At 41.0% G+C, this 25,691-nt stretch overlaps 1 protein-coding gene across 2 annotated transcripts in view; it reads left to right on the top strand.

Annotated features, from left to right (window-relative positions):
* ift56 (intraflagellar transport 56) overlaps positions 1-25,691 on the top strand; it is an 87,237-nt gene that overhangs the window by 58,318 nt on the left and 3,228 nt on the right. Inside the window, exons 12-17 of one of the 2 annotated variants that reach the window (XM_059640784.1) lie at positions 12-75; positions 1,852-1,940; positions 9,888-9,971; positions 12,830-12,899; positions 15,946-16,052; positions 20,251-20,384. In XM_059640784.1, the coding sequence (XP_059496767.1) occupies positions 12-75; positions 1,852-1,940; positions 9,888-9,971; positions 12,830-12,899; positions 15,946-16,052; positions 20,251-20,384 (548 nt within the window). The other variant, XM_059640786.1, reaches the window with a different exon arrangement.

The following is a 25,691-nucleotide window of genomic DNA, read 5'->3' as shown; positions in this document are numbered from 1 at the left end:
ACTTCCCACAGAGGGAGCACCTGAAGATTGCACAACAATATTTCCAGTTAGTTGGAGGCTCTGCCAGTGAATGTGGTATGTACTTGAGCCTTGTGAATGTGTGACACCTTAAAACTAGGATACTCCATTTAATTATAATGTATACTGAATGCCTTGACAGAGCATGAGGTCCTCTTATATTGAAGTGCAACCTCCAGAAGATGAGTCACTGGACTCAGAATATTAACTCAAGTTTTCTGTTTACAGATATTACCAGACCTGCTGAGTTTCTCCAGCAGTTTTTGTTTGCAGCCTCCATTATTGTTGAGAGTGAAGGGTATATCCTCTTACCTCACCTATTGCAGAGTAGAAGTTAGAGGATAAACAAAACCTCAATCTGCAGTTTTAGAAAATGGAACATGCTCTCTATCTAAGCAGCAGGACTGAATATGAATGTGGGAAGACTGCAACATCCTTATGAGAGTAAAGGGGATGGTGCTATTTAATATTTCTTCAGGAATGTAAGAAGAGGAGCAGAGGTAACCCGTTGAGCCTATATGTCCATTTTAATGTGATCATGGCTGACCTTAGACTTCAACTCTACATTTCTGTTCACTCCCCATATCTCTTAATTTCCTGACAGATCAGATATTTGTCTACCACTGCCTTAAATATATTCAGTGATTAACCCATAACCATCTGGAGTAAAGAATTAGAAAGCATTACAACATTTTTTTGGAATAATTTCTCTTCATCCCAAACCTAAATGATACGTGATCCTTGGTCTGTGCCTCCATGTTTGAAATTCTCAGACCAGTAGAAACAAGCTGTTAGTGTCTACACCTTCAGAATCTTTGTATGCTTCAATGAAATCGCCTGAATGCAAGGCATATTGGCCCAATTTACTTAACCTCTCATGTTATGGACCAGACCAAACCCCCTTCAAGCAAACCAAAAGAAAATAGGCTAGACACGAACTTTTATCTTATTTAAAGACAGATATAAGTTGCTGTGTTCCAGATGTCATTCATTGGTTCGCTACTCGGCTTTAAGTAAAACACACTATTCTTACCTTACAGTTAAAATACAAACAAAAAAAAATTAGTTTAACTTTAACTCTGTTGGTAAACTTAACAGGATAATAGGTTACTTAACTATCAAACAGCAAGTGTTCCAATATGCCGTAAATACAAAAGTAAAGTCAGTAAATTAGATTTTCTGCTGTCAAATTGCATGTGAGACAGGGAACCCAAGAAGGCTTTCACCTGTGTTAGAAATGTCGAGCTTCCACAGCCAGCTTCAAAGCCCCAGCAACCACTGAAAGCTACAATAAACCCTGGTTCTTTGGGAGCCTGACTCTATCCATTCATGCTGCATCTATTGTTCTGACTTTTAAAAAAATGCCAAAGCTTCACAAGCTGTTCACTTTATTGGCTTGGAACAGACCCCTCATTACCTCTGTCTGAACCTCTCTTCATTAAAAAAACACTGTCCAATGGACAAGCTCTCATCACAGAGACCAACTCAGTGAACAGAATGTTTGTTTCTTATTGTCCTGCTATAAATGACATTGGCAGTGTGGTGCTGGGACACCCAATTTTCCAGAGCATGATGTCAGTGCACTGATGAAAGAAGACTTCAAGTAATGAGCAGTTTTGTACCCTTGTTGCCACTGTTACCATGTCAGTTTACTGGTTACCTTTAGTCACCAAAACATGCTGAGGCCAGTATGCTCAGGTGTACTCAAACAGAGGTTTTCTTGTTATGTGGAGGAAATTTTAAAGTAGTGGAATTAGCTTTTACAAAACCTAGCTGGACCATTGTTCTATTTTCAATGTGCTGTTCTTTGTAAAACTTCCATCTTATTTTCAGATACCATCCCTGGGCGTCAGTGTATGGCCTCCTGTTTTTTCCTACTGAAGCAGTTTGAGGATGTTTTGATTTATCTAAACTCTGTCAAGGTCAGTAGTGCTTTTTTTGTTGCTGTTATTTCCATTCTTCCAGATTCTCCTCCATATGACCATGTATTGAGATGATTGTCACGTGATAGAGGGGGGCAATACTGGTATTGTGATTATGTTACTGGACTGATATCCCAGCAGCCTGGGTTAATAATCTATGGAAGAGAAATGTAAATTCTATCATGATGGATTGAGAATTTGAATTTATTTTAACCATCTGCTGTAGGAAAGATGTTGTGAAACTTGAAATGGTTCAAAAACTATTTACAAGAATATTGCCAGGGTTGGAGGGTTTGAGCCATAGGGAGAGTCTGAATAGGTTGGGGCTATTTTCTCTAGAGTGTTGGAGGCTGAGGGGTGACCTGACAGATCTTGATAAAATCATGAAGGACATGGATAGTGTAGATGTGCAAGGCTTTTCCCCTAGGGTATGGGAGTCCAAAACTAGAGGGCATTGGTTTAAGGTAAGAGGGGAAAGATTTTAAATGGACCTGAGGGGCAGCTTTTTCATACAGAGGGTGGTCAGTGTGGAATGAGCTGCCAGAGGAAGTGCTGGAGTCTGGTACAGTTACAACATTTAAAAGGCATCTGGATGGATATGTGAATAGGAAGGTTTTAGAGGGATATGGGCCAAATTCTGGCAAATGGGACTAGATTAATTTAGGATATCTGGTTGGCATGGACATGTTGGACCAAACGATCTGTTTCTGTCCTGTACAACTTTATGACTCTAGTAAAAGTGACCATTAGCTGTTGGATTGTGGTTAAAAACAGATGATTCTCTGTTGTCTTACTCTGTCTGGCCTATGTGTGTCTGCAGTCCCACACTAGCATGGCTAGCTCTGAGCCGCTCTCTGAAATGAAAAGGAAATGAAAGACTCATGTTTATATTGTGGCTTTAGTAATCACAGGACATTTCAAATCATTTACAGCCAGTGAGGTACTTTCGAAGTATTTACAATGTTATAATGTAGGAAGAACCTAGCTAGTTTATCCCCAGCATGCTCTTACAAACCAGAATATTATGACTTGATAAACAGCTTTTGGTGAACTTGGTTGAGAAATAAATATTAGCTGAGACCCCAAAAGTAAATCCACTCCTCTTCTTCAAAATTGTTATTACTGCATCTTTGAACCCCAACCCCATCACTGCCGCCTTCCTCAGTGCTACACTGTAGTGTGAGTCTTGAATGGGACTTGAATCCATAACCTCTTAACTGAGGAGAGAGTGCTATCCATAGATTTCTTCGCTCATGCTCTTACCTGTTTTGAAAGGAACATTTGTCACTACCTTCTAAAAGGCAACTTGATTAATGACAACTAGATCCCAAGAGTGACTTTTTACCTCAAGATTGATACCTCTGTTTTATGGTTGGGTGAATGTTTTGTAAGATAAGCGGAGTCAGAAAATGTGTGTGGTTACTTGCATGCTGACTGAGGTTGCACCATAATGGAATATGACAAATAGAAATTGAAGTCTATAAACTTAGATGGAATGTAATACTACAAAATGTGAGGTTATGCGCTTTGGCAAGAAGAATACAAGAGCTGGAGATTAATTTAAATTGACACTGCCGAAAGCTGCAACACAGAGGAATTTGGGGTCCTTGTGCATGAATTTAGGAAAAGCTAGAATCCATATTCAGTCAGTAATAGGGAAGGCAAATGTAATGTTGGCCTTTACTTCAAAGGGAACTGCCGGATAAAAATAGGGATGTCTTGTGAAAACTGCAGATGGCACTAGTCAAATCACATTTACAACACTGTGGATGGTTTTCCTTCTCTAAGGAAGCATGTACTAAAATTGGATTCAGTACAAAGATAGATCACTAGGTTGATTCTAGGCATGGAGGGATTTTCTTATGAGGAGAGGTTGAGTAGTTTGGGTTTGTACTCATTAGAATTTAGAAAAATGGAAGGTGACCTTACTGAAACATTGAAGATTCTTAGGTGACTTGGCAAGGTATATGCAGACAGATTGCTCTCGTGAGAGAGTCTAGGACCAGAGTTTCTTATGTCAGAGTAAGCTGGTTTAGACAAGTAGCTCAGGTCAGGAGGAATTTCTTCTCTGAAGAATTCTTTACTTCAGAGAGCTCTCATGACTGGTTGTTAAGAATATTCAAAGTTGAGATAGACTGATTTTTAATCAATAAGGGAATCTTAGTAAAAAAGCTGGGATGTGGAGTTGAGGATTATCAGATCAGCCATGATCTCATGATTTGAGAGTAGACTCAATGGACCCAATGGCCTATTTTTGCTCCTGTGACATATGATTATATAATATCTTGTTTCTGGAGTTGGTGCCAGTTGCTTACTGACTCATTTTTTTCAACAACCAGTGAAGTCAGGCTATTCTGGATTAAATCTGATAAATGTGTAAGCTACAGTCAACATTTTTAAGTGCTTTTAGCGTAGTAAAACTTCTTAAGACACTCCACAGGAGTTAGATTAATGTTTAAAACTGAGGAGCTATAGGAGATAGCAAAACAAATGGCTAAAGTCTTCACAAGCAAAGTAGAGTCTGAAGAGTGTCTTAAGTGAGGATACAGAAATAGAACAGAATTGGGGAGAAAATGGCATTTAGGCAGCTGAAGGGACACCTGCCAATAGTGGGCCATTGAAAATTGGTAATATGCAAGATACAAAATTGAAGATGCACAGAGATCTCAACTATCGCGAATGGGGGCTAGTGAATGTCAGGCAGCCACCATGATATTTCAGGTGAAGTATTTATAGAAATGAGTAAAAAGAACAGGGATCAAAGATATTCAGATTGGTTGGCTCGCTGAGCTGGTTTGTTGTTCTGCAGATGTTTCATTACCCTGCTGGGTAACATCCTCAGCGCAGCCTCCGATGAAGCGTTGGTGTGTTTTCCTGTCTGGTTTTTAAACTGTCGAATCCATTGAGCTGAATTGCCTCACTTTCGGTTTTCCTTCGTAGTGGAGTGTATATGGGGTCACGTTCTATGTGTTTATTGATGGCTTCCTTCGTGGAGTACCTGGCTTCTAGGAATTTCCGTGCCTGTCTCTGCTTAGCTTGTCCCAGGATTTTGGTGTTGTCCCAGTCAACTGGGTGGTTCTCCTTAGCCATGTGGATTGAGATGAGTAAGCATTGGTCGTGTCATTTTGTAGCCAGCTGGCGTTCATGTACCCATGTTGTTAGTTTCCCCTCCTGTTTGTCCGATGTAGTGTTTCTCATAGACTCTGCAGGGATCTTATAGATGACATTGGTCCTGTACATGGCGGGGATTGGGTCTTTAGTTCGGGTGAGCAGTTGTCATTGGGTTGATGCGGGCTTGTGTGCCATTCTGATGCCCAGCGGTCATAGGAGTGTTGTGTTTAGTTCCGACGTGTTCCTGATGTAGGTAGTGTGATGGGTGTGTCGAGACATGTAGTATCTTCCTGATGTTGTTTGTGTCGGCATCTTCTGACCCAGTTTTTTGGATATCCATTATCCTTGAAAACCTGGAAGAGGTATTCTTCTGAGATAACAAAGTGTAGAGCTGGATGAACACAGCAGGCCAAGCAGCATCAGAGGAGTAGGAAGGCTGACATTTTGGGCCTAGAGCCTTCTTCAGAAAGGGTGTTCTTCCTCTTGGCGTAGTTCTGTTTTGCTGCAGTGTGTTGTTGCCTGTTTAAATAGTGTTTGTATGCAGCTTCGTTTGTGTGTGTGGAGATGGTTACTATTGAAGTTCAGTACCTGGTCCGTGTGTGTGGCTTTTCTGTGTACTTTGATTTGGAGTTCCAACCTCAACCAACCTAATTTAGTTTTAGTGAAACTTTTTAGATCAGAGAAGAGTTAGAGGAAATTTAGAGGCACCCAAAATAATATGTTTCAATAGTTTAAATGACGAGAAACTGTTTCCAGTGACAGACTATTAGTAGATGGTTCTTCTTAAACAAAAGGCAGAAATTTAAATGCATTGACAAAAGAACCAGAAGTGACATGCAAACTCTGTTTTTTATGTTCTGGAATGAATTTTTAAAAAAAAATCATTCACTGGATGAAAGCATTGCTGGACGCTTCATTGCCCATTCCAGAGGACAGTTTAGAGTCAACCACATTGCTGTGAGTCGGGAGTTATATGTAGGTCAGATCAGGTAAAGATGGCAGTTTCCTTCCCTGAAGGACATCAGTGAGCCAGATAGATTTTTCCAACAATTGGCAGAGAGTTCACAGTCATTATGACTCTTAATTCCAAATTTTTATTGAATTCAAATTCCATCATCTGCCATGGCAGGATTTGAACCAAGATCTCCAGAACATTACCTGGGTCTTAACAGTCCAGCAGTAATACTTTGGAGGCTATTGTCTCCTCCAGTTGTGATCTGGAATGCTAATTACTTTGAATCGGATAAACACGTGAAGAGCAAAAAAGTTCATGGCTAAGAGAAAGGAGCAGGGAGTAAAGTTGACCCAGTTGGAGTTGATCTGGACCACGGTGTACAGTACTGGTCAATGTACTTCACCTCAGGAGGATGTTACTGCCTTGGATGCAGTTCAGAGAAAATTTACTTGACTAATACCTAGAATGAATGGATTGTCTTATGAGGAAAAGCTGGACAAGCTAGGCCTGTATCCTCTAGAATTTAGAAGAGTCAGCAGTTACTTAATTGAAACAGCTAAGATCTTGAGGGGGGTGAAAATTGTTACAGAGATAGTCAGAACTGCCGATGCTGGACAATCTGAGATAACACAGCAGGCCAAGCAGCATCAGAGGAGCAGAAAAGTTGGACGTTTCGGGTCGAGACCCTTCTTCAGAAGATCTTGAGGGGACTTGACTGGGTGTATACGGAAAGGATACTTACTGGTGTGAGAGAATGTGGAACTGGGTGTCATGTCCTGAGAGTAAGATGGCACACATCTAAGACAAAAGTGAAGGAAAGTCATTTCATTGATGGTTGAATCTTTGGAATTCCCTTCCTCAAAGTGCAGTGAATGCAGAATTTTGTTTTAGGCAGAGGTTGGTAGATTCTTGTTTACTGAAGGAATGAAAGATTGTCAGCTGTATACAGGAACGTAGAGTTGAGATTAAAATCCGATCAACCATGATCTTATTGAATAACAGGAGCAGGCTTGAATATCTGAGTGATCTACATTTGTGTGTTGTTTGCATGTTTGTAGCTCTTTCTAAATTGGAATAGGCACAGTGGGCCGAATGACAATTTGCTGAGCTGTATCACTGAGTAGATAAGTTACATAAGTTGGTGAGGCAGTAATTCTAGTCCATTTAAACTGTGGTTGGAACCATTATAGTTAAGTAGGAATAGTTAAGTGGAATTGCAGATTAAGTCTTTTGAAATGTACAGGAAATCCAATAGAAAAGAGGATTGTAAAGATTAGCAAAGGGATGGAAAAGGAATGAAATACCAACAGAAACCTTTAATGTAATGCAAAGGAGAAGAGAAGTTGGAATTTGACGCAAATGTTGAGAGTCATTTGCAGTCAAAGAAATTATTGGTTTGCTAAAGAATGCCATTGGGAGGCTGTAATGCACAAATGAAGAGATAGAGTTATCTAAGAACTTTACAACTTAGAAACAAGGAGATCCGCAGTCAGAATTTCATGAATAGTAGAAATGGTGTAAATTGGTGGGGTGAGGGTCTGTTCATGGATTCAGGTAAGGAAAGCATGTTTGCTCAAGCTGCAACAATATATGACTGTCGGTAATGGAGTATAATACTTGATGAGGTAAGTGGAGGTAATATTGTACACATATTTACAGAAAACTTCTGACAAGGTTCAAACTTGACAATTATTAGGTGACATACAGGGAAACCTACAGAGTAACAAAAGGGAGAAATCACCTTGAAAAAAGGCAACCAATGGTAGCTCCAAATGGCATCTTTTCAGAGTGCAAGAGAACTATAAACTAGGTATTATGAAAATGCAAGATAACAAAGTGTGGAGCTGGATGAACACAGCAGGCCAAGTAGCATCTCAGGAGCACAAAAGCTGATGTTTCGGGTCTAGACCCTTCATCAGAGAGCTCTCTGATGAAGGGTCTAGGCCCGAAACATCAGCTTTTGTGCTCCTGAGGTGCTGCTTGGCCTGCTGTGTTCATCCAGCTCCACACTTTGTTATCTTGGATTCTCCAGCATCTGCAGTTCCCATTATCACTGATACACATTATGAAAATGCCTTGGCTTTCACAGGCAGATTTCCTAAGCTTGAAAGAAAATCAAATCAGGATACAAGCTAAATAAGAAAATGGTGCAATGGAAAAATATAGATATTTAAAGAAATAATATGTTTCATATTTTTAATATGAAATATTAATATGTAAAATAATATGTCATTTAATATGTAAAATAATTTGTACGGCAGTGATGGACCAAAAGAGAGTAAGTATGAAATGGAATTTTGGTCCAGTGTGCTGTCAGGAAAGAAAGTTATACAGTACCGATTAATGAAATTAAAAATCCACGAAAGGGGAATGAGGGACTGAGCTGATAACAAAGAGATACCATATGAGTCTAAAGGGGTCGAGGTATCGTAATGTGAGGCACACAAAGTTGATGGATATAATTTTAGACAAACTTGTAATATAAGGGTTGAGGTTCTGCGGCTGTTTTGATCTGCTATTCTTTTGGCTAGTGGGGTGTTAAGGGGAGGTTTGTACTTTTGACATTTAGGTAGTACCTGTTTCCTTAGGCATTCGTGTAGGAAGTACAGCTGTTCGCGGGTGGCACTCTGTCAGATGGCATTGGTTTCCCATCTTCGGGCCAGTTTTAGTGTATTGCGCCCACAGGTGCTAGCGAGTTTTGAGAAGATTTGTAGCTCAGGTTGAGGTACAAGCTCAACCTGAGCTACAAATCTTCTCAAAACTTGCTAACTTGTAATATAAATTTGCTTCATACCCTCGTTTCATGGAAATCCTCTAGAGTAAATTCCATGATTCTAGGGGTATTTGCAAGCAATTAGTTCAACCCTTTTGTGTCTTTATCAAAACACAAGATTTTGAGGGATTTGGATATAGTGGGTCACAGTCCTTTTGTCTTTGCCTGTTAGATTTTTGCTAACAACAACAACAGCTTGTACTTGTGCAGTGTCATTAATATAGTAATATTTTTTAAGCCACATCATTTCAAATAAAATTTGGCACTGAACCACTTAACTATTCAGGCAAATAACTAAATATGAGAACAGAGAGTTTTTAAGGGAGAAAGGAAAGGTACAGAGATGGAAAGATTTGTGAGGGGATCTCCAGAACTTGGGGCTTAAGCAGCTGAAGGCACAGCCAACTGTGACAGTGATTAAAATTGGGGATTCCGAAAGTCCAGAGTGGAGTAACACTAAATTTTGGAGCGTTATATAGTTGAAGAAGATTGTAGAGATAGGAAGCAGTGAGACCATGAAGGGATTTGAAACAAAAATGAGAATTTTTAAACTTGAAATATTTCTTATCCGAACGTCAGTGAGCACAGGGCTAATGCATCAGTCGGACTTGATTCAATTTGGACTATGGGCCATAGAATTTTAGATGATTTCAAGTTTACAAACTGTTGTAAGTGGAAGACCAGCCAGGACTGCTTTAGAATCGTCAAATATTGAGGTAACGAAAGACATGAATGAGAGTTTCAGCAGAAGATAAGTAGTTGTAGCTTGGAGCCAAGCTGTACTACATAGGAGGAGCTAAGTAAACTTGTGATAGTATGGATATGTGATTGGAAACTCAATTCAATATAACACACAACTATTTTTTCAGGTTGTCTTTGGCTTGGGCACAGTCAGTTGCTAGTGAGAGGAATAGAATTTTTTCAAAAACAATGACATTAATCTTTCAATATTTAGTAAGAGGAAATTCAAGCTTATCTGGGGGGCACGGTGGCTCATGGTTAGCATTGCTGCCTCACAGTGCCAGGGAAATGTGCTGTCCTTACCTGGCCTTGCCTATATGAAATTCCAGATCCATAACAATGTTGTTAATCCTTTTGTTTCAAACAGAGTTACTTCTATAATGATGACCTCTTCAACTTCAACTATGCACAGGCAAAAGCAGCTGTTGGCAACTTCAAGGAGGCTGAGGAGGTAAGTCATACAGGAATTTGAGCTTCAACCTTGCTTTGTAATTTAGGTTGCAACTTTAGAGAAACCACAGGCCTCCCTTTAGAGATGCTTGGATCTCTTTTGGGAAGATGAATGTAACACAAATATTTTAAACCCACACTAAACTAGCCGCCATCATCAATTTACAAAATTGGCGACCAGTATTTATGTAGCACCTTTAATATTATAAAATACCCCGACGTGTTTCACAAGAACATTATAAAATGAAACTGAGCCACACAGGCAAACTTGGAACAAATGACAAAATGCTTGCGGGTATAAGTCTTAAATGTGTCTTTAAGGAGGAAGGAAGAGTAAAAAGGTTTGGAGGGTGAAACCCTATTATTTTGAGCCCAGGCAGCTGTAGGCATGGCTTCCAGTGCTGACAATTAGTATTCAAATGGCCAGCATCAGAAGAGCACACATATCTTGTTGGGTTGTCGGCTGAGTACATTACAGAAATGGGAGGGACGAGGCCAAGGATGGATTCGAAAATCAGAATGAAAATTTGAGAACTGCTTAACAGGGAAGCAATGTAGGCAAATGAGCTCGGGATTTCTAAATTGGTATATCTACCCCTTGCCTCTCTTACCAATGTATCTCTAAATTATATCCAACGATGTATGCTTTGTTATAGATTGAATGCTTCTATGAATTTCCATTTAAAATACATTTGAATACTGAACAGTGCAGTGCAAACAAATGATTGAACTGTCATGCAGCGCACAAGGCTCCCGATATCAATGTGATAACAGCTGGATCTGAATAGCTGGAACTGGTATGGCTTGATTTTGCTGATATTGTGTTGGATCAGATCTTCTGATGGTGTATAACCGTCTGAATTTCAGAAGTGCATCTAGCTTATTTGTTAATTGTTAGGAAAATTTGAGTGACTACTCTGCCCTGGCTGAGACCAGATCAGTCTAGTAGTGCAGAACACAAATGGATACGTGGTCCTTTTAAGCATCTACTAATAGAAAATCTCCTGCAGCTTAACACGCACATTTGAAGAGAAATATTTTGTTGAAGACTTCTGATGTGGCTATAGATTGTTTTTTGTCTGTCAACAAGATGCTAGAAGGTTGTGATGGATAGAAGATTTAAAAGGTATAATAGTATTTGAAGAATTGAGTCAAGGTGGCAATTGTGTGGAAGCCTGATTGGAAAAGCTGTTCAGCACCCTTCACTCTGAGTCTGTCCCAGTATTCAATTATATCATAGCTGATCTATAACTTGACTTCATTTACACACCTTGGTTCCTTACTCCTTCAATATTGTTGATGGTGTCTTCACTGGCTGTACCAATTGTGTTCTTAGTGCATGAACAATGATATAGGTCTGGATTTTTTGACACGTGCTGTAGAATTTCTGGTAATGTCTCTTGCATGCAATTATAAAATATTTAGCTGCATGAATAAACAAACTGCACAGTTCATATCAGCTTTATTGTAAATTCCTTTAGCAATGTGAAACATTTGGGAGTTTCTGTTGTACTGATTTGGTATCTCATCAATTGGGTATTTAAGACTTCTGTGCACCTAGAATTTAATACATACAAGCTGGAACTTGCTTCCACAGTATCTTAGTGAATTGTCTGTTCAGTACATTCAGTCTTATTTGATCAAATGTTGATTTATTAGTTGGAAGATTAGTTGTTGTCACAGCCCAACTGCATTCTTCAATACAAATTTAAAAATGGCAACACACTCAGCAATTGAGACTTGAATATTGATCCCCTATCTTTGAAGGCTGTTTTAACAGCATCCCTGTAAGCACATTCCTGGACATGACACTTGGAAAATGAAGTTTATCTTTAAGCAGATCTTTCCTTAGCCCCCACCATCATACTTTGGTTTGATCACAATCTTAGTGTCAGTCTAATCTGCCTTATTCTTATTCCTGCTAACTTTAATTAGATCTTGCTGCAGACTTCTCCTCCTCTTCTCCCTGATGAAATCATAACTTATTGTTTGGGTTTCTTTTCTTAACTTTTTTTTTCCCCCTTCAAGATCTGAAAACTCTACAGTTGCTCGCTGCTGTGGCTCTCGCAATATACCAGTTTTTAAACCCAAAGTTCAATCTTTTCTATCACTGTTACCAATTAACTTTGTTTTCTGCCTGCTTTTTGAACCTTATTGATGTTTGCATTATGGACTTTGAGCCTCGGTCTGCGATCCTTAAATTTTAAATTGCTGTTGACAGTGATCACTTATCGAACAGCACCAAAAGGAGTCCTGATTTCAAATAAACTCCTTACCAATGCTTAATAAATTAATGTATAGAATACTGCAGACTTCAATCATTACATCTTCCTTACAGACACTTGCAGATTCACATTCAATCCTTTGGTTAATTAGAGTGTACACATTCAAATTGAACAATCACTTTTTCATGGTGTTTTGTTCTTGCTGAACTGAGGAAGCTTTAGGTTGCTTTTGAACTTGTGTATCCAGCTGGAGAAGTTAGGGTTTTTTTCCTTTTTATTTTCTCAATTTGAGTCAGTTTATGTAATTATTTGCTTTAACATTTTACTTAGCTGGTATTCTTCATCATGAGAATTAGATTTTTTGACCAGGAAGCAAATCACTATTGGACTCAGATGTTCACACATGCGCTTTCCGGAAAGAACCATTAGATAGCAATTGGATGTTCTAACAGTTATTGTTCCTGCTGCTCCTTAGATGGGCACATTGATTCCAAGTCCTACTGCATTATATGACTCAACACCGGTCGCCCCCTGAACCTGGAACCTTGCTGTCGTGCATGGCTTGATATGCAGACTTCACTAATGTGGCATTCCTGCTATGTAAACTTTGTACTTCTTTAAAATTACTAAACAGGTTTTTCAACTGATTCAGAGTGAGAAGCTGAAGAATGACTACATTTACCTCAGCTGGCTGGCCCGTTGCTGTAAGTTAAACAGAGCTCCATGACCACAAAAACAAAATCTTGTACATGTTGGAATCCAGAAATGAAAACAGAAAAGATAAATAGAATTAACATATCAGATTGATTAGTGATGAAGGGTCACTCATCTGAAATGTTAACTGTTTCTCTCCACAGATACTTCCTGACCTACTGAGAATTTACTTTTTTTTTGACTTTTTTTTGAAGCTCCAAAACTGAAAAGTGCAGTCATTTTGAAAAATTGCATTGCCTTCATTTGTCACCAGTGTTGGTTACTTCTGCCTTCATTTGCCAATAGTGAGCTTTTATTTGGTCAGTTCTCGACTAAGCCAAAACTAAAACTTGCTCAATATTAACAGGCGTCCTGGCATACAAAACAATGTAGCCTTGGTACATGTCTATGCAGGTTGATCTGTTGTTGACCATCCTTTTAACGTTGTTTATCCCCTTTAATCTTGTTACGACTGTCGATGTCTGCAGGGATCCAGTTGATATCCCAGAAGATGCTTTATTGCTGTGCTATTTTATGCTAGTCTTATGAATTGGTGTTACTGTTCCAACATGGTGCATACAGGGGGTCCTTGATTTCTGAAAGTCAGGCTTGTGGCTTACAAATGTGACCCCATACAGGGAAATAATTTTAATTATCTGATGTATGAACATTTCTCATACTCACAAATAGACCATAAGACCATAACATATAGGAGTGGAAGTAAGGCCATTCGGCTCATCAGATCCACTCTGCCATTTAAATCATGGCTGATGGGCATTTCAACTCCACTTCCCTGCACTCTCCCCGTAGCCCTTGATTCCTTCTGAGATCAAGAATTTGTCAATCTCTGCCTTGAAGGGAAGCTGCTTTATATTATCCTACATTGTGTTCTGACTTGCATACAAATTGACTTGCAACTGGACTTTGGAACGGAATCTGTTTGCAACCCAGAGGCTGACTGTAGTCAAGTGTTACAATGTATCTTCAGCTCATAGCACACACTCAGTGGGGATTTCTAGGGAACAATTCCATCAAGAGCAGGAGGCTGCATGTTGTGGTTTTTTTTTCTCTTCCCTAGTCACGAGAAGCCTATGGTGAATTGGAGGTCTCAAATACCCTTACCTAACTTCACTTTGACCTCTCTGCTCTCTGTGATTCAGCAGGCTCAATACAAGCAAGAAGCTTGAGACATTTTTCCATTGTTGGAGAAAGTTGCTCATCAAATGCCCCAGCCTGCTCATTGGTGCCTTCGGTGGTAGGGTAATAGCAATTACTCCCAGCATGTTCCCTACTCACAAGCCGGTTGAAAGTTGCCTTCTAACTGGCACTTTTCAGCATCCTCTCAATCACCCCTTCGGTTTTGTGAGTATGGTGCATGGGACAGAGAGGAGCTCCTTGCTTTCCTCTTGAACTGTTTCTTACAAATTGTCAAAACATGAATGATTCAAAGGGATGGGAGAAGATGGCTGAATAAATTGCAGTCTCACAGGGCTGGATGGACGAGACGGACAAGGGAGAGCCAGTGGATGTGGTGTACCTGGACTTTCAGAAAGCCTTTGATAAAGTCCCACATAGGCGATTAGTGAGCAAAATTAGGGCACATGGTGTTAGGGGCAAAATACAGACTTGGATTGAAAACTGGCTGGCTGACAGGAAGCAAAGAGTAGTGACAAACGGGTTCCTTTCGGAATGGCAGGCGGTGACCAGTGGGGTACCGCAAGGTTCAGTGCTGGGACCACAGCTGTTTACAATATACATTAATGATATAGATGAAGGCATTAAAAGTAATATTAGCAAACTTGCTGATGACCCAAAGATGGGTGGCAGTGTGAAATGTGAGGAGGATGTTATGAGAATACAGGGTGATTTGGGCAGGCTAGGTGAGTAGACGGATGCATGGCAGATGCAGTTTAATGTGAATAAATGTGAGGTTATCCACTTTGGTGGCAAGAACAGGAAGGCAGATTACTATGTAAATGGAGTCAAGTTAGGTAAAGGGGAATTGCAACGAAATCTAGGTGTTCTTGTACGTCAGTCAATGAAAGCAAGAATGGAGGTATAGCAGACAGTGAAGAAAGCTAATGGCACACTGGCCTTCATAACAAGAGGAATTGAGTATAGGAGCAAAGAGGTCCTTCTGCAACTGTACAGGGCCCTGGTGAGACCGCACCGGGAGTATTGTGTGCAGTTTTGGTCTCCAAATTTGAGGAAGGACATTCTTGCTATTGAGGGAGCGCGGTGTAGGTTCACCCTGGAATGGTGAGACTATTATATGTTGAAAGATTGGGGTGACTGGGCTTGTGTACATTTGAGCTTAGAAGGATACGAGGGGATCTGATTGAGACGTATAAGATTATTAAGGGATTGGACACTCTGGAGGCAGGAAGCATGTTTCTGCTGATGGGTGATTCCAGAACCAGAGGACACAGTTTAAGAATAAGGGGTAGAACAGAGTTGAGGAAAAACTTCTTCACCCAGAGAGTGGTGGATATATGGAATGCTCTGCCCCAGAAGGCAGTGGAGGCCAAGTCTCTGGATGCTTTCAAGAAAGAGATGGATAGAGCTCTTAAAGATAGTGGAATCAAGGGTTATGGGGATAAGGCAGGAACAGGATACCGATTGTGGATGATCAGCCATGATCATAATGAATGGTGCTGCTGGCTCGAAGGGTTGAATGGCCTACTCCTGCACCTATTATCTATTCGCTAGGATTGGTACACTGGACTGATTATCACCTCTGCAGTACAGAATGTGCTGTGATCTTAGATTAGGGCCATATTGTGAAACGTTGGCCAGAGTTTAAGGTAGGTGTCAAATAACAACGGCTGACTAAATAGATCTATAAAATTGATCTCTTGTTCCTCTTTGCATTTATGATATTAAATCTGAATACACCCAAGATCAGTGGGAAGAAATTCTTCCTCACATGAGGATTGTCTTGCTTATGCAGTAAATTTTACGTTCCATTCCTTGCTTTCCCATTTTTCTTGTTTGTTTAAAGTCCTGATGCTGGGTGCATTTCAAAAGTTGCTGCTACTTTTTTTCCCACATTCACAGATATCATGAACAAGAAGCCCCGCCTGGCATGGGAGCTTTATCTGAAGATGGAGACATCGGGAGAATCCTTCAGCCTGTTGCAGCTCTTGGCCAATGACTGCTACAAGGTAGGAGTGACAGTCTCTAAGGAACAATTTGTGCTTAATGGATTCCTGTAACTGCAATAAGCAGCTCAAATTTACTTTTGCCAGGCTTCCAGAAAATCAAAACTGAGTCTCAATATTTGTTTAGGTTTGTCCTAATCAACCTACAAACACACATGCACACTTGATCTTGACGTCTCTACACTGCACCTATCCAACTAAATAAAGTTCACATTCAATCTGCACTAATGCTGTTCACATCAGTTTGAAGCAATGTCCCCTTCCCTTTAAGACCTGGTACTTCTAGAATGTACAAAAGATAGCCATGCATGCCATTATTACCTGTAACAGCCCTTGATGTGACCTGTGTCACTCCTGCACTGCCAGAGAGCCAACAACAGTTGAAGGAAACTTGTGAACACGTACCCACCCGATTATACCGGGGAATAAAGTGTCACTGCACCCTCTGAAGACACTTCTCCTCCTTAAATGTTCCCTCAGAAATAGGGAGCTCTGTCCGGTATTGACCTGGGTGAGAGAATAGAAGGATCAGCAATTTTCTCCCATTCAGAAATGATCTGCAGAATCGGATGCAGTTTGGATGATGTACATATACTGGACAACTATCTCCCATGCTCATCTGAAGCTCCGTCAATACCAGTCATTAAGCTACTTACTTTCTTGTAACTCTAGTACTGCTTCACCAGCTACTGTCAGGCATCTATTGAGGTACCCTGCAAATTCTAGAAACAACCTCCACCATTGGCAGCAGGATTGAAAGAATTGGGCTCCTGCCACTCTTGAGGGTATTGGACTCTCTGTGGCAATGTGAAAGAGTGATGTTAGTCACCCCATATGCCTATTCAGCTTGTATGTTACCTGCTTGTAGCTGCTGCTTTGCAAGGATCATCAGTACCAACCTTATACCCCTTGACAAAACTGCTATTCCTATTCAATGGAAGACTGCAGCCTCAACCCATTTCTAACAATGTGGCGAGTTCTCCCACGCCAGCAGCAATATTCTCTCTCATCTTTCTAGTTGACGTCTTTGGGGAATTGAGGGGTACTTGCCCATGTTGAATGGAGAAAGTCATTGATGTACTTGTAGCAGCATTTACCACTTTCTCTAATGATTGCAAATTTGTTGACCTTCTCTATCTCCACTGTTCATCTTTCCTTGGTTAGGCAGAGAGCTCTTCAGCTGCCCTTGGGGAAGATGACTTCCTGTCTTACCTATGTAGTCTGGAGCAGGCACATGGATGCTTATCACTGAATCATGAGGCCACCCAAGATCTTTTTGCTGCTGTGCCAATAAGACCATCTTTCTAACGAAATTCTACATCCTGCTGGACTGAAGAGTCACAGACTTCTTGTTGGGTTGAAGGATGCAGCATATGTGACATGAGGCTGTATATTGGTGGTGTCTTGGTGAATTTCTGTGCTGCCACAGTGCTTCAGTAGTGGAGATGGTGAATAATTGAGGATGTATCACTAATCAGATGGGCTGCCCTGTCTTGGATGATGTCAAACTTCTTGAATGTTGTTGTTGTTAAATTTCTGGACAATGGAAACCCTGGAATGTTGATGGGAGAGGGTCCAGAAAGACAATGCCATTGAATTTCAAAGGGTGATGGTCAGATCATCTCTTGTTGGAGATGCTTTTTGCCTGACACTTAAGTGATACTAATGTTTCTTGCCACTTGATAGCTGAAGCCTCAATATTTTGCAATTCTTTGCTGTATTCGGACCTGGACTGCTTTAGAATCTGAGGAGTCATAATTAGTGATGAACATTGTGCAGTCATCAGTGAACATCCCCACTTCTTACCTTATGGAGAGAACATCATTGCTGAAACAGCAGAAGATGGTTGGGCCTCGGACATTAATCTGACGAACTTCTGCAGAGATGTCTTGGAACTGAGATGTCTAATCTTCATTTGCCACAACAGCCCTTTGTGCTAAATATGACTCCAAACAATAGTGAGGTTTCTGTTGACTCTGTGTTTGCTATGTATGCATGCGCACACCACACCCACCCAAATCAGGACCAAGGTTGTAGCCACTCACATGTGGTACTTGAAACAACTGAGTTGATGGGGTGGTAACAGGCTGGATCTGTTCAACTTTTAGTATTTGACATTTGCACATTGTTGGATAGATGCGAGAGTTGAAGCTATACCGGAAAACCCTTGGCTAGGAGTATGGCAAGTTCTAGAACACACTTCTCAAGCATTGAGATCTCCAATGCCTTCAGCTGTTACTTGATATCCTGTGGAGTGAATTGAATTAGCTGGAGACTGATACCTGTGATAATGGAAACTTCCTGAGGAAGCTGAGATGGATTGTTCACTTGGCACTCCCAGCTGGCAATTGTGACAAATGCTTCAGCCTTATCTTTTGCACTGATGTGCCAGGGTCCCTCATTATTGAAGGTTGGAATATTTGTGGAGCCACCTCCTCCAATGAGTTGTTTAATTGTCTATTATGATTCATAGCTTGATGTGGCAGGGCTGCAGTGCTGATCCATTGGTTGTGGAATGGCTTAGCCTGTTTATCACCTGCTGCTTATGCTATTTGCTCTCTCTTATTGCAAGACTCTCTTTATACATTGCCATCAGTTAACGCTACTCCACTTTATTTATGCAAAGGTTATTTAAATTTAGCTCATTTCTTGGTGCTATTCCAACACCCAGTGCAACACAGCCTTGATACTGGAAACATGGCCAACAGCAATACTGACTGAATTTCCTGTTCTTGATATTGGTTTTCATTGACCAGGGAAGTACATAGAACATAGAACACTACAGCGCAGTACAGGCCCTTTGGCCCTCGATGTCGCACCGACCTGTGAAACCAAACTGACGCCCTTCTAACCTACACTATTCCATTATTATCCATATGTTTATCCAATGACCATTTAAATGCCCTTAGACATGGCAACTCTACTACTGTTGCAGGCAAGGCATTCCATGCCCTTACTACTCTCTGAGTAAAGAACCTGTCCCTAACATCTGTCGTATATCTATCAGCCCTCAATTTAAAGCTATGTCCCCTCATGCTAGCCATCTCCATCTGAGGAAAAAGGCTGTCACTGTCCATCCTATCTATTCCTCTGATCATCTTGTATGTCTCTATTAGGTCACCTCTTAACCTTCTTCTCTCTAACAAAAACAACCTCAAGTCCCTCAGCCTTTCCTCATAAGACCTTTCCTCCATACCAAGCAACATCCTGGTAAATCTCCTCTGCACCCTTTCCAACGCTTCCACATCCTTCCTATAATGCGGTGACCAGAACTGCATGCAGTACTCCAAGTGCGGCCGCACCAGAGTTTTGTACAACTGCAATATGACCTCATGGCTCTGAAACTCAATCCCTCTATCAATAAAACTAACACACCGTATGCCTTCTTAACAACCCTATCAACCTGAGTGGCAACTTTCAGGGATCTATGTACATGTACACCAAGATCTCTCTGCTCATTCACACTACCAAGAATCTTACCATTAGCCCAGTACTCTGTATTTCTGTTACTCCTTCCAAAGTGAATCGCCTCACACTTTTCCGCATTACACTCCATTCGCCACCTCTGAGCCCATCTCTGCAGCTTATCTATGACCCTCTGTAACCTGCAACATCCTTCCGCACTATTCACAACTCCACTGACTTTAGTGTCATCTGCAAATTTACTAACCCATCCTTCTTTGCCCTCATCCAGGTCATTTATAAAAATGACAAACAGCAGTGGCCCCAAAATAGATCCTTGCGGTACACCACTAGTAACGGAACTCCAGGATGAACATTTCCTATCAACCACCACCCTCTGTCGTCTTCCAGCTAGCCAATTTTTGATCCAAACCGCTAAATCACCCTCAATCCCATGAGTCCATATTTTATGCAATAGCTTACCATGGGGAACCTTATCAAACACTTTACTGCAATCCATATTACAGCACATCAACCGCTTTACGTAAACTGGAATAGTTGAAATTGCAGCCACATACAGGCTATTAGACTGGGTGAATTGGTGTGTAAAAAACTGGCAGAGACATGTGGGCCAAATAGCTTATTTCTGTACTGTGGGTCCCATGCAGATTCTCTTGCCTTTACCATTTTTATTTAAATTTCAATTTTGACACAGGCTTCAAAATAAATATATTCTGTTAAATCAAATGAAAACTGGTGAATTCCACAGACTTCAGCTTTAGTATCTTTCTTTTTTCAGATGGGACAATTCTACTATGCTGCAAAAGCTTTTGATGTGCTTGAGCGGCTGGATCCAAATCCGGAGTACTGGGAAGGAAAACGTGGAGCATGTGTTGGGATTTTTCAAATGATTTTAGCAGGTCGAGAACCAAAGTGAGTATCTCCAGGATACACGTTGTATTTCTGGCATACAAGGTTCGTTTCAAACACTTGTATATTTGTGTGTTAGAAACTAACAAAGAACTGTTATGCGTTTTATGGGAGGAAACCAGCCGCCAGTAAGTACTGGTTGACAGGTTTGTAAAACTTTGGCTGATCACATGATGTCAGCTGTCCATTTTAAAAGTGGGTGGTTATGATGATTGTGAAATCCTCCAGTATGCTTTAAATTCTTGCTGCCTGTCAGGTTATTATATAATCATACAGCACAGGAATTCATTTTGTGTATTGTGTCTGTACTAGCTCTTTGAAAGAGCTATCCAATTACTCTGACTCTTTATGCATGTTCCTGCAAAATTCTTTACAAAGTATATATCCAATGCCTCTTTGAAAGTTACTATTGGGTGTGCTTCCACCTACTTTTCAAGTAATCCATTGGATTGAAATATTCCTTTTATTTTTTCAGGCCCCTCCTTTTGTTGATCTCTTCACTGTTCCTCCCAAAATGCATCACATAGGACTTGTCTAGATTATATGTGATCAGTCATGTATTTGCCCATTTCGTAAGTTTTTGACCTCCTGAAGTTTGCTATTATCCTGCTTATTGTCCCAGTCTTTGCTGAGACTTCATTGAAATACTGAGGGAGTGCTGTATTATTAGAGTTGCTATCTTTCAGATGAAAAGTTGAACCAAGCTCTCATCTACTTGCTGTATGAATGTAAAATATCCTCATGCATTCTTTTGGCCTTCCTTTTTCCCTTTTCAGCTCCCTTCTGTACTTTTTGTGTTCTGCTTGATTCTTGACACTGATGAATCTGATATTTATCATGAGCTTCCTTTTTGAATTTTTAATTTTCACCCTGATTTCTTGAGTCATCTATAAAATTATAGCTTTGATGTCATTCCTTTCCCACTATTAGAATGTAGCTAGTTTAGACACCACCTCCGTTTTCATGCCTCCCAATGCTCAACTGTATTGCTTTTTAAGTAATGGTCTTTTTATGTCATTGCCAATGATAATATCTGGTTTGGTGACTTCTCACAGTTTCGAGCAGTTTGTGATGCAACTGAGTTAATAACAATAAGTGGATTGTTGCTGTCATGCTACAACCTGGCAGGCCTACCTCTGCCATAAACAGAACCAGAGTTACACATCTGGGAGGAGACCAGTCGTGATCATTCCAATTATTGTCTTTAAAACAGAAGAAGAATCAAAATGAACTCAAAATGTTAACTGTGTTTCTCTTTCTGCGCATAATGTCAGGCCTGATGAGTTTCTCCAGCACTTTTGTCCTTTTATTGCAGTAGGTCCGATCTGTTCAGAAGTAGCAGTTTAAAAAAAAGTCTCTCAAAATCAAGTTTCTAATGGACAAAGATAAAAAATATTACGTTGACTCTTAGTAACTCATCTCCATCATGCATTCATTCTATCACTTGCCATACAGATTGTTCCACACACATATTCTCTTTTGTTTGAATGTGCTCCATCTGGTAAGTAATCTAGATCTCCTTGGCACTACTTTATACTTTGACCTTCCTGTGAAATAGAAGAGAGTTAAAGGTAGAACAGATGGTGGGTGAATCTCTTCCTTATAGCAGTTATTCCACTGCAACTTGTTTGCCTGGGGCAGGAAATGTAGGCAATTTTGTCATGCCATCAGTACACCAGAGTTGTGGTTTAGTACATTTATTGTGTTCTTCAAACCACCAATGACTGGGTAAGGAATTCTCTGTGTTTTTCTCTGTTTTTGTTTTTCTGTCTCTCAGGGCACTACATGACATTGGGAACTGCTAGCCGGGACAGAGATGTACAGACTAAGAAGTGCTTAATTATGATGCCAGAGCTATCATGAGTTTGTATCGGGCATGATGGAGCCATCATTTTTGAATATGTTTGAAGTGGAATTTTCTGGCAACAAGTATTACCCAACAGACCCCAGTGCTAGCCCATCTGTTTGGCTGAATGAGTTTCTCTGGGAGATGTAACTCATTCCTGCAATAGTTTTACTTGCTGACTCCTGCTCAGGAAAGCTTGGATCAGGCAGTAACTGGAGTGGGATAATAAAATGTGAGGCTGGATGAACACAGCAGGCCCAGCAGCATCTCAGGAGCACAAAAGCTGACGTTTTGGGCCTAGACCCTTCAGAGAGGGGGATGGGGTGAGGGTTCTGGAATAAATAGGGAGAGGGGGGGAGGCGGACCGAAGATGGAGAGAAAAGAAGATAGGTGGAGAGGAGAATATAGGTGGGGAGGTACGGAGGGGATAGGTCAGTCCAGGGAAGACGGACAGGTCAAGGAGGTGGGATGAGGTTAGTAAGTAGGAGATGGAGGTGCGGCTTGGGGTGGGAGGAAGGGATGGGTGAAAGGAAGAACAGGTGAGGGAGGCAGAGACAGGTTGGACTGGTTTTGGGATGCAGTGGGTGGAGGGGAAGAGCTGGGCTGGTTGTGTGGTGCAGTGGGGGGAGGGGACGAACTGGGCTGGTTTTGGGATGCGGTGGGGGAAGGGGAGATTTTGAAGCTGGTGAAGTCCACATTGATACCATTGGGCTGCAGGGTTCCGAAGCTGAATATGAGTTGCTGTTCCTGCAACCTTCGGGTGGCATCATTGTGGCACTGCAGGAGGCCCATGATGGACATGTCATCTAAAGAATGGGAGGGGGAGTGGAAATGGTTTGCGACTGAGAGGTGCAGTTGTTTATTGCGAACCGAGCGGAGCTGTTCTGCAAAGCGGTCCCCAAGCCTCCGCTTGGTTTCCCCAATGTAGTGGAAGCCACGCCGGGTACAGTGGATGCAGTATACCACATTGGCAGATGTGCAGGTGAACCTCTGCTTAACGTGGAAAGTCATCTTGGGGCCTGGGATAGGGGTGAGGTTGGAGGGAGTTTAGTTTGCAGGCCCTTCCACTCTGACACTTAAACCATTTCATAATTGACCATCAGTGTTTTGTTTGTGATAGCTAAAACTACTGAATGTCTGGCTGGAGCTCTAACTGTGAGTTCCTTCCCATAATTCTTTCCAAACAGTAGTTTTTTTTGCTATACTCCTTGAAGCTTGACACAGGCATCGGCTAAACACCAAATACCTCTCATTCCGCCCAAACGAAGAGATGGCAAACTAGGTCCCACTAAAGCTAACTTTCTTTTAATCTCCCAGCTGCAATTATAGAGCAAGTGTGATGTGGCAGCAGATTGTCTGCATGAACATTCACTTCTGGTATGAGGGGACATGTTCAGAAAGCTGCAGCAAGGAAGAAAAGTGCAAAGTAACACAAGATTTATTGTAGCGTACAGGACAGCTTAGTCAGTTGAGTGACAGAGCCATTTAAATTAGTAATATCAGGGTCAATCTAGCAGTTTCAGTTACATGGTAATACCGGAGAAGATGGGATTGCATTATCTTGTGATAAAGGAAGTCAAGGAGAGATTTAATAGTTGTTTGAAATTATGAGGAGTTTTGAGCAGGAAAGTCAGAGTGACAGGTAAGAGATCTAAAATAGTTGTCAAAAAGACCAGAGGGAAGATGAGCTTTTATTTTTTTAAATACAGCAACTCAGTAAAATTTGGAATGTTGTCTCAGAAGGTTGAGGTAGCAGAATCTATGGTAACTTATTTTTAAAAGAAATGAAAAGGAAATTTTACAGAGCTGTGGGGATAAAGTTAATTAGATAGCTCTTTTAAAGGGCCATCAACAGACACACTGGGCTGAAAGACTACAACACAGATGAAGTTAATGGTTTAACATTTTGTGTTAATGTAGTTGGTTTCACTCAAGGTAGCAGTTGGCCACTGCAATTGATTTCAGAATTTCAGGCTGGTGTGAGGGAGGTGGGCAATCATCCAGTCTGTCACTTTGGAACACTATCTGACTTCTTATGAATTAAATGTAGGTCTGGCAACCATGTCAGCAGAAGCAAAAGTGGCAAGGCATTAGGCAAAGAGGGAGTAGAGAAACACTGCAGACTTTTTCAGAATAATATCAATGTTATCATGAAGGCAGCTGTTTTCTGGGGCATTAGCCTCCTCACCAGTTTAATATATGAAGAAGTTTAAAGAATTTTGAAAGTAACTTCTTGAGCATGTTATCCAGGATGTAGTACCTTAGGCTGAGCACCAAGCGCAAGACCATAACAGCGTTGCTGAGGTGTATGCATTGAAGCACCAATGGTGAAACTTACATTGTCTTGGTGATTGAGTTCATTTACCAAAGAGTGTAGAAGTCCAACAAAGTATGAGGCACAGGCAACCTGTTCTCTGTCCTGCCTGAAAAATTGTCTTGTCAATTGGAACAATTGTTGGCAAGTATAAAATAAAAACTGGATTGACCAGCTGGTATTGACAGAAATAACAATAGTCCTGTCAACTCTGCAAAGTCCTCCTTAGTAATATTGGGGGTTAGTGCTAAAATTGGAAAGGCTGTTTCACCGATTAATCAAGCAATTGACTCATTGTCTGTAAGGTATAACTTCATGAGTGTGATTGTGTCCCAGACACTACCATCACCATCCCTGCTTATGTCCTGTCAGGTGGCAGGACAGACCCAGCAAAAGTAATGGCACAGTGGTCTCAAGTCAGGAAGGAGTTGCACTAGCAGTCCTTATCAATGATGCCTGACCACATGAGATCTCATAGCATCAGGTCACACATGAATAAATAAACATCCTGCTGATTACCATGTTCAGTCACCCCTTAGCTGATGAATCAATACTCGTCCATGTTGAACAGCATCTGGAGAAAGTACTGAGGGTAGCAAGAATGCAGATTGTTCCTTGATTTGGGGATTTCAATGTCTACCTACAAGAGTGGCTTGAGTAGCAGCACTACTGAACAGACTTGTTGAGTTTCAAAGGAAATAGCTGCTATGCTGGATCTGTAATAAGTAATAAGTGGTGAGGGAACCAACAAGAGACATAAGCAAACTTGACATCATTCTCCCCAGTCTTCCTGCCTGAGATAAATCTGTCCATGACAGTAGCAGTAAGTGTGACAACTGCACAGTTCTTGTGGATGAAGTCCTGCCTTCACGTTGAGAATTCCTTGCATCATGTTGATTGGCACTATCACCATGCCAAATGGGATGGAATTCAAACCAATCTTGCAATTCAAAACTGGGCATCCATGAGGCACCATGGGCCACCAGCAGCAGTGGAATTGTACTTCTTCATAATCTGCAATTTAATGGCTGGTATATCCCCCACGCTACCATTACCATCAAACCTGGTTCAATGAAGAGTACAGGACACCACGCCAGGAGCAGCACCAGGCATCCAAAAAATGAAGTGTCAATCTCGTAGAGCTATGAAA

Source organism: Stegostoma tigrinum, chromosome 38 (assembly GCF_030684315.1).
Source record: "Stegostoma tigrinum isolate sSteTig4 chromosome 38, sSteTig4.hap1, whole genome shotgun sequence".
NCBI classification, from domain to species: Eukaryota; Metazoa; Chordata; class Chondrichthyes; order Orectolobiformes; family Stegostomatidae; genus Stegostoma; species Stegostoma tigrinum.
Note: the sequence above shows the minus strand (reverse complement) of the source record. Positions and strands in the feature narration are given on the sequence as shown.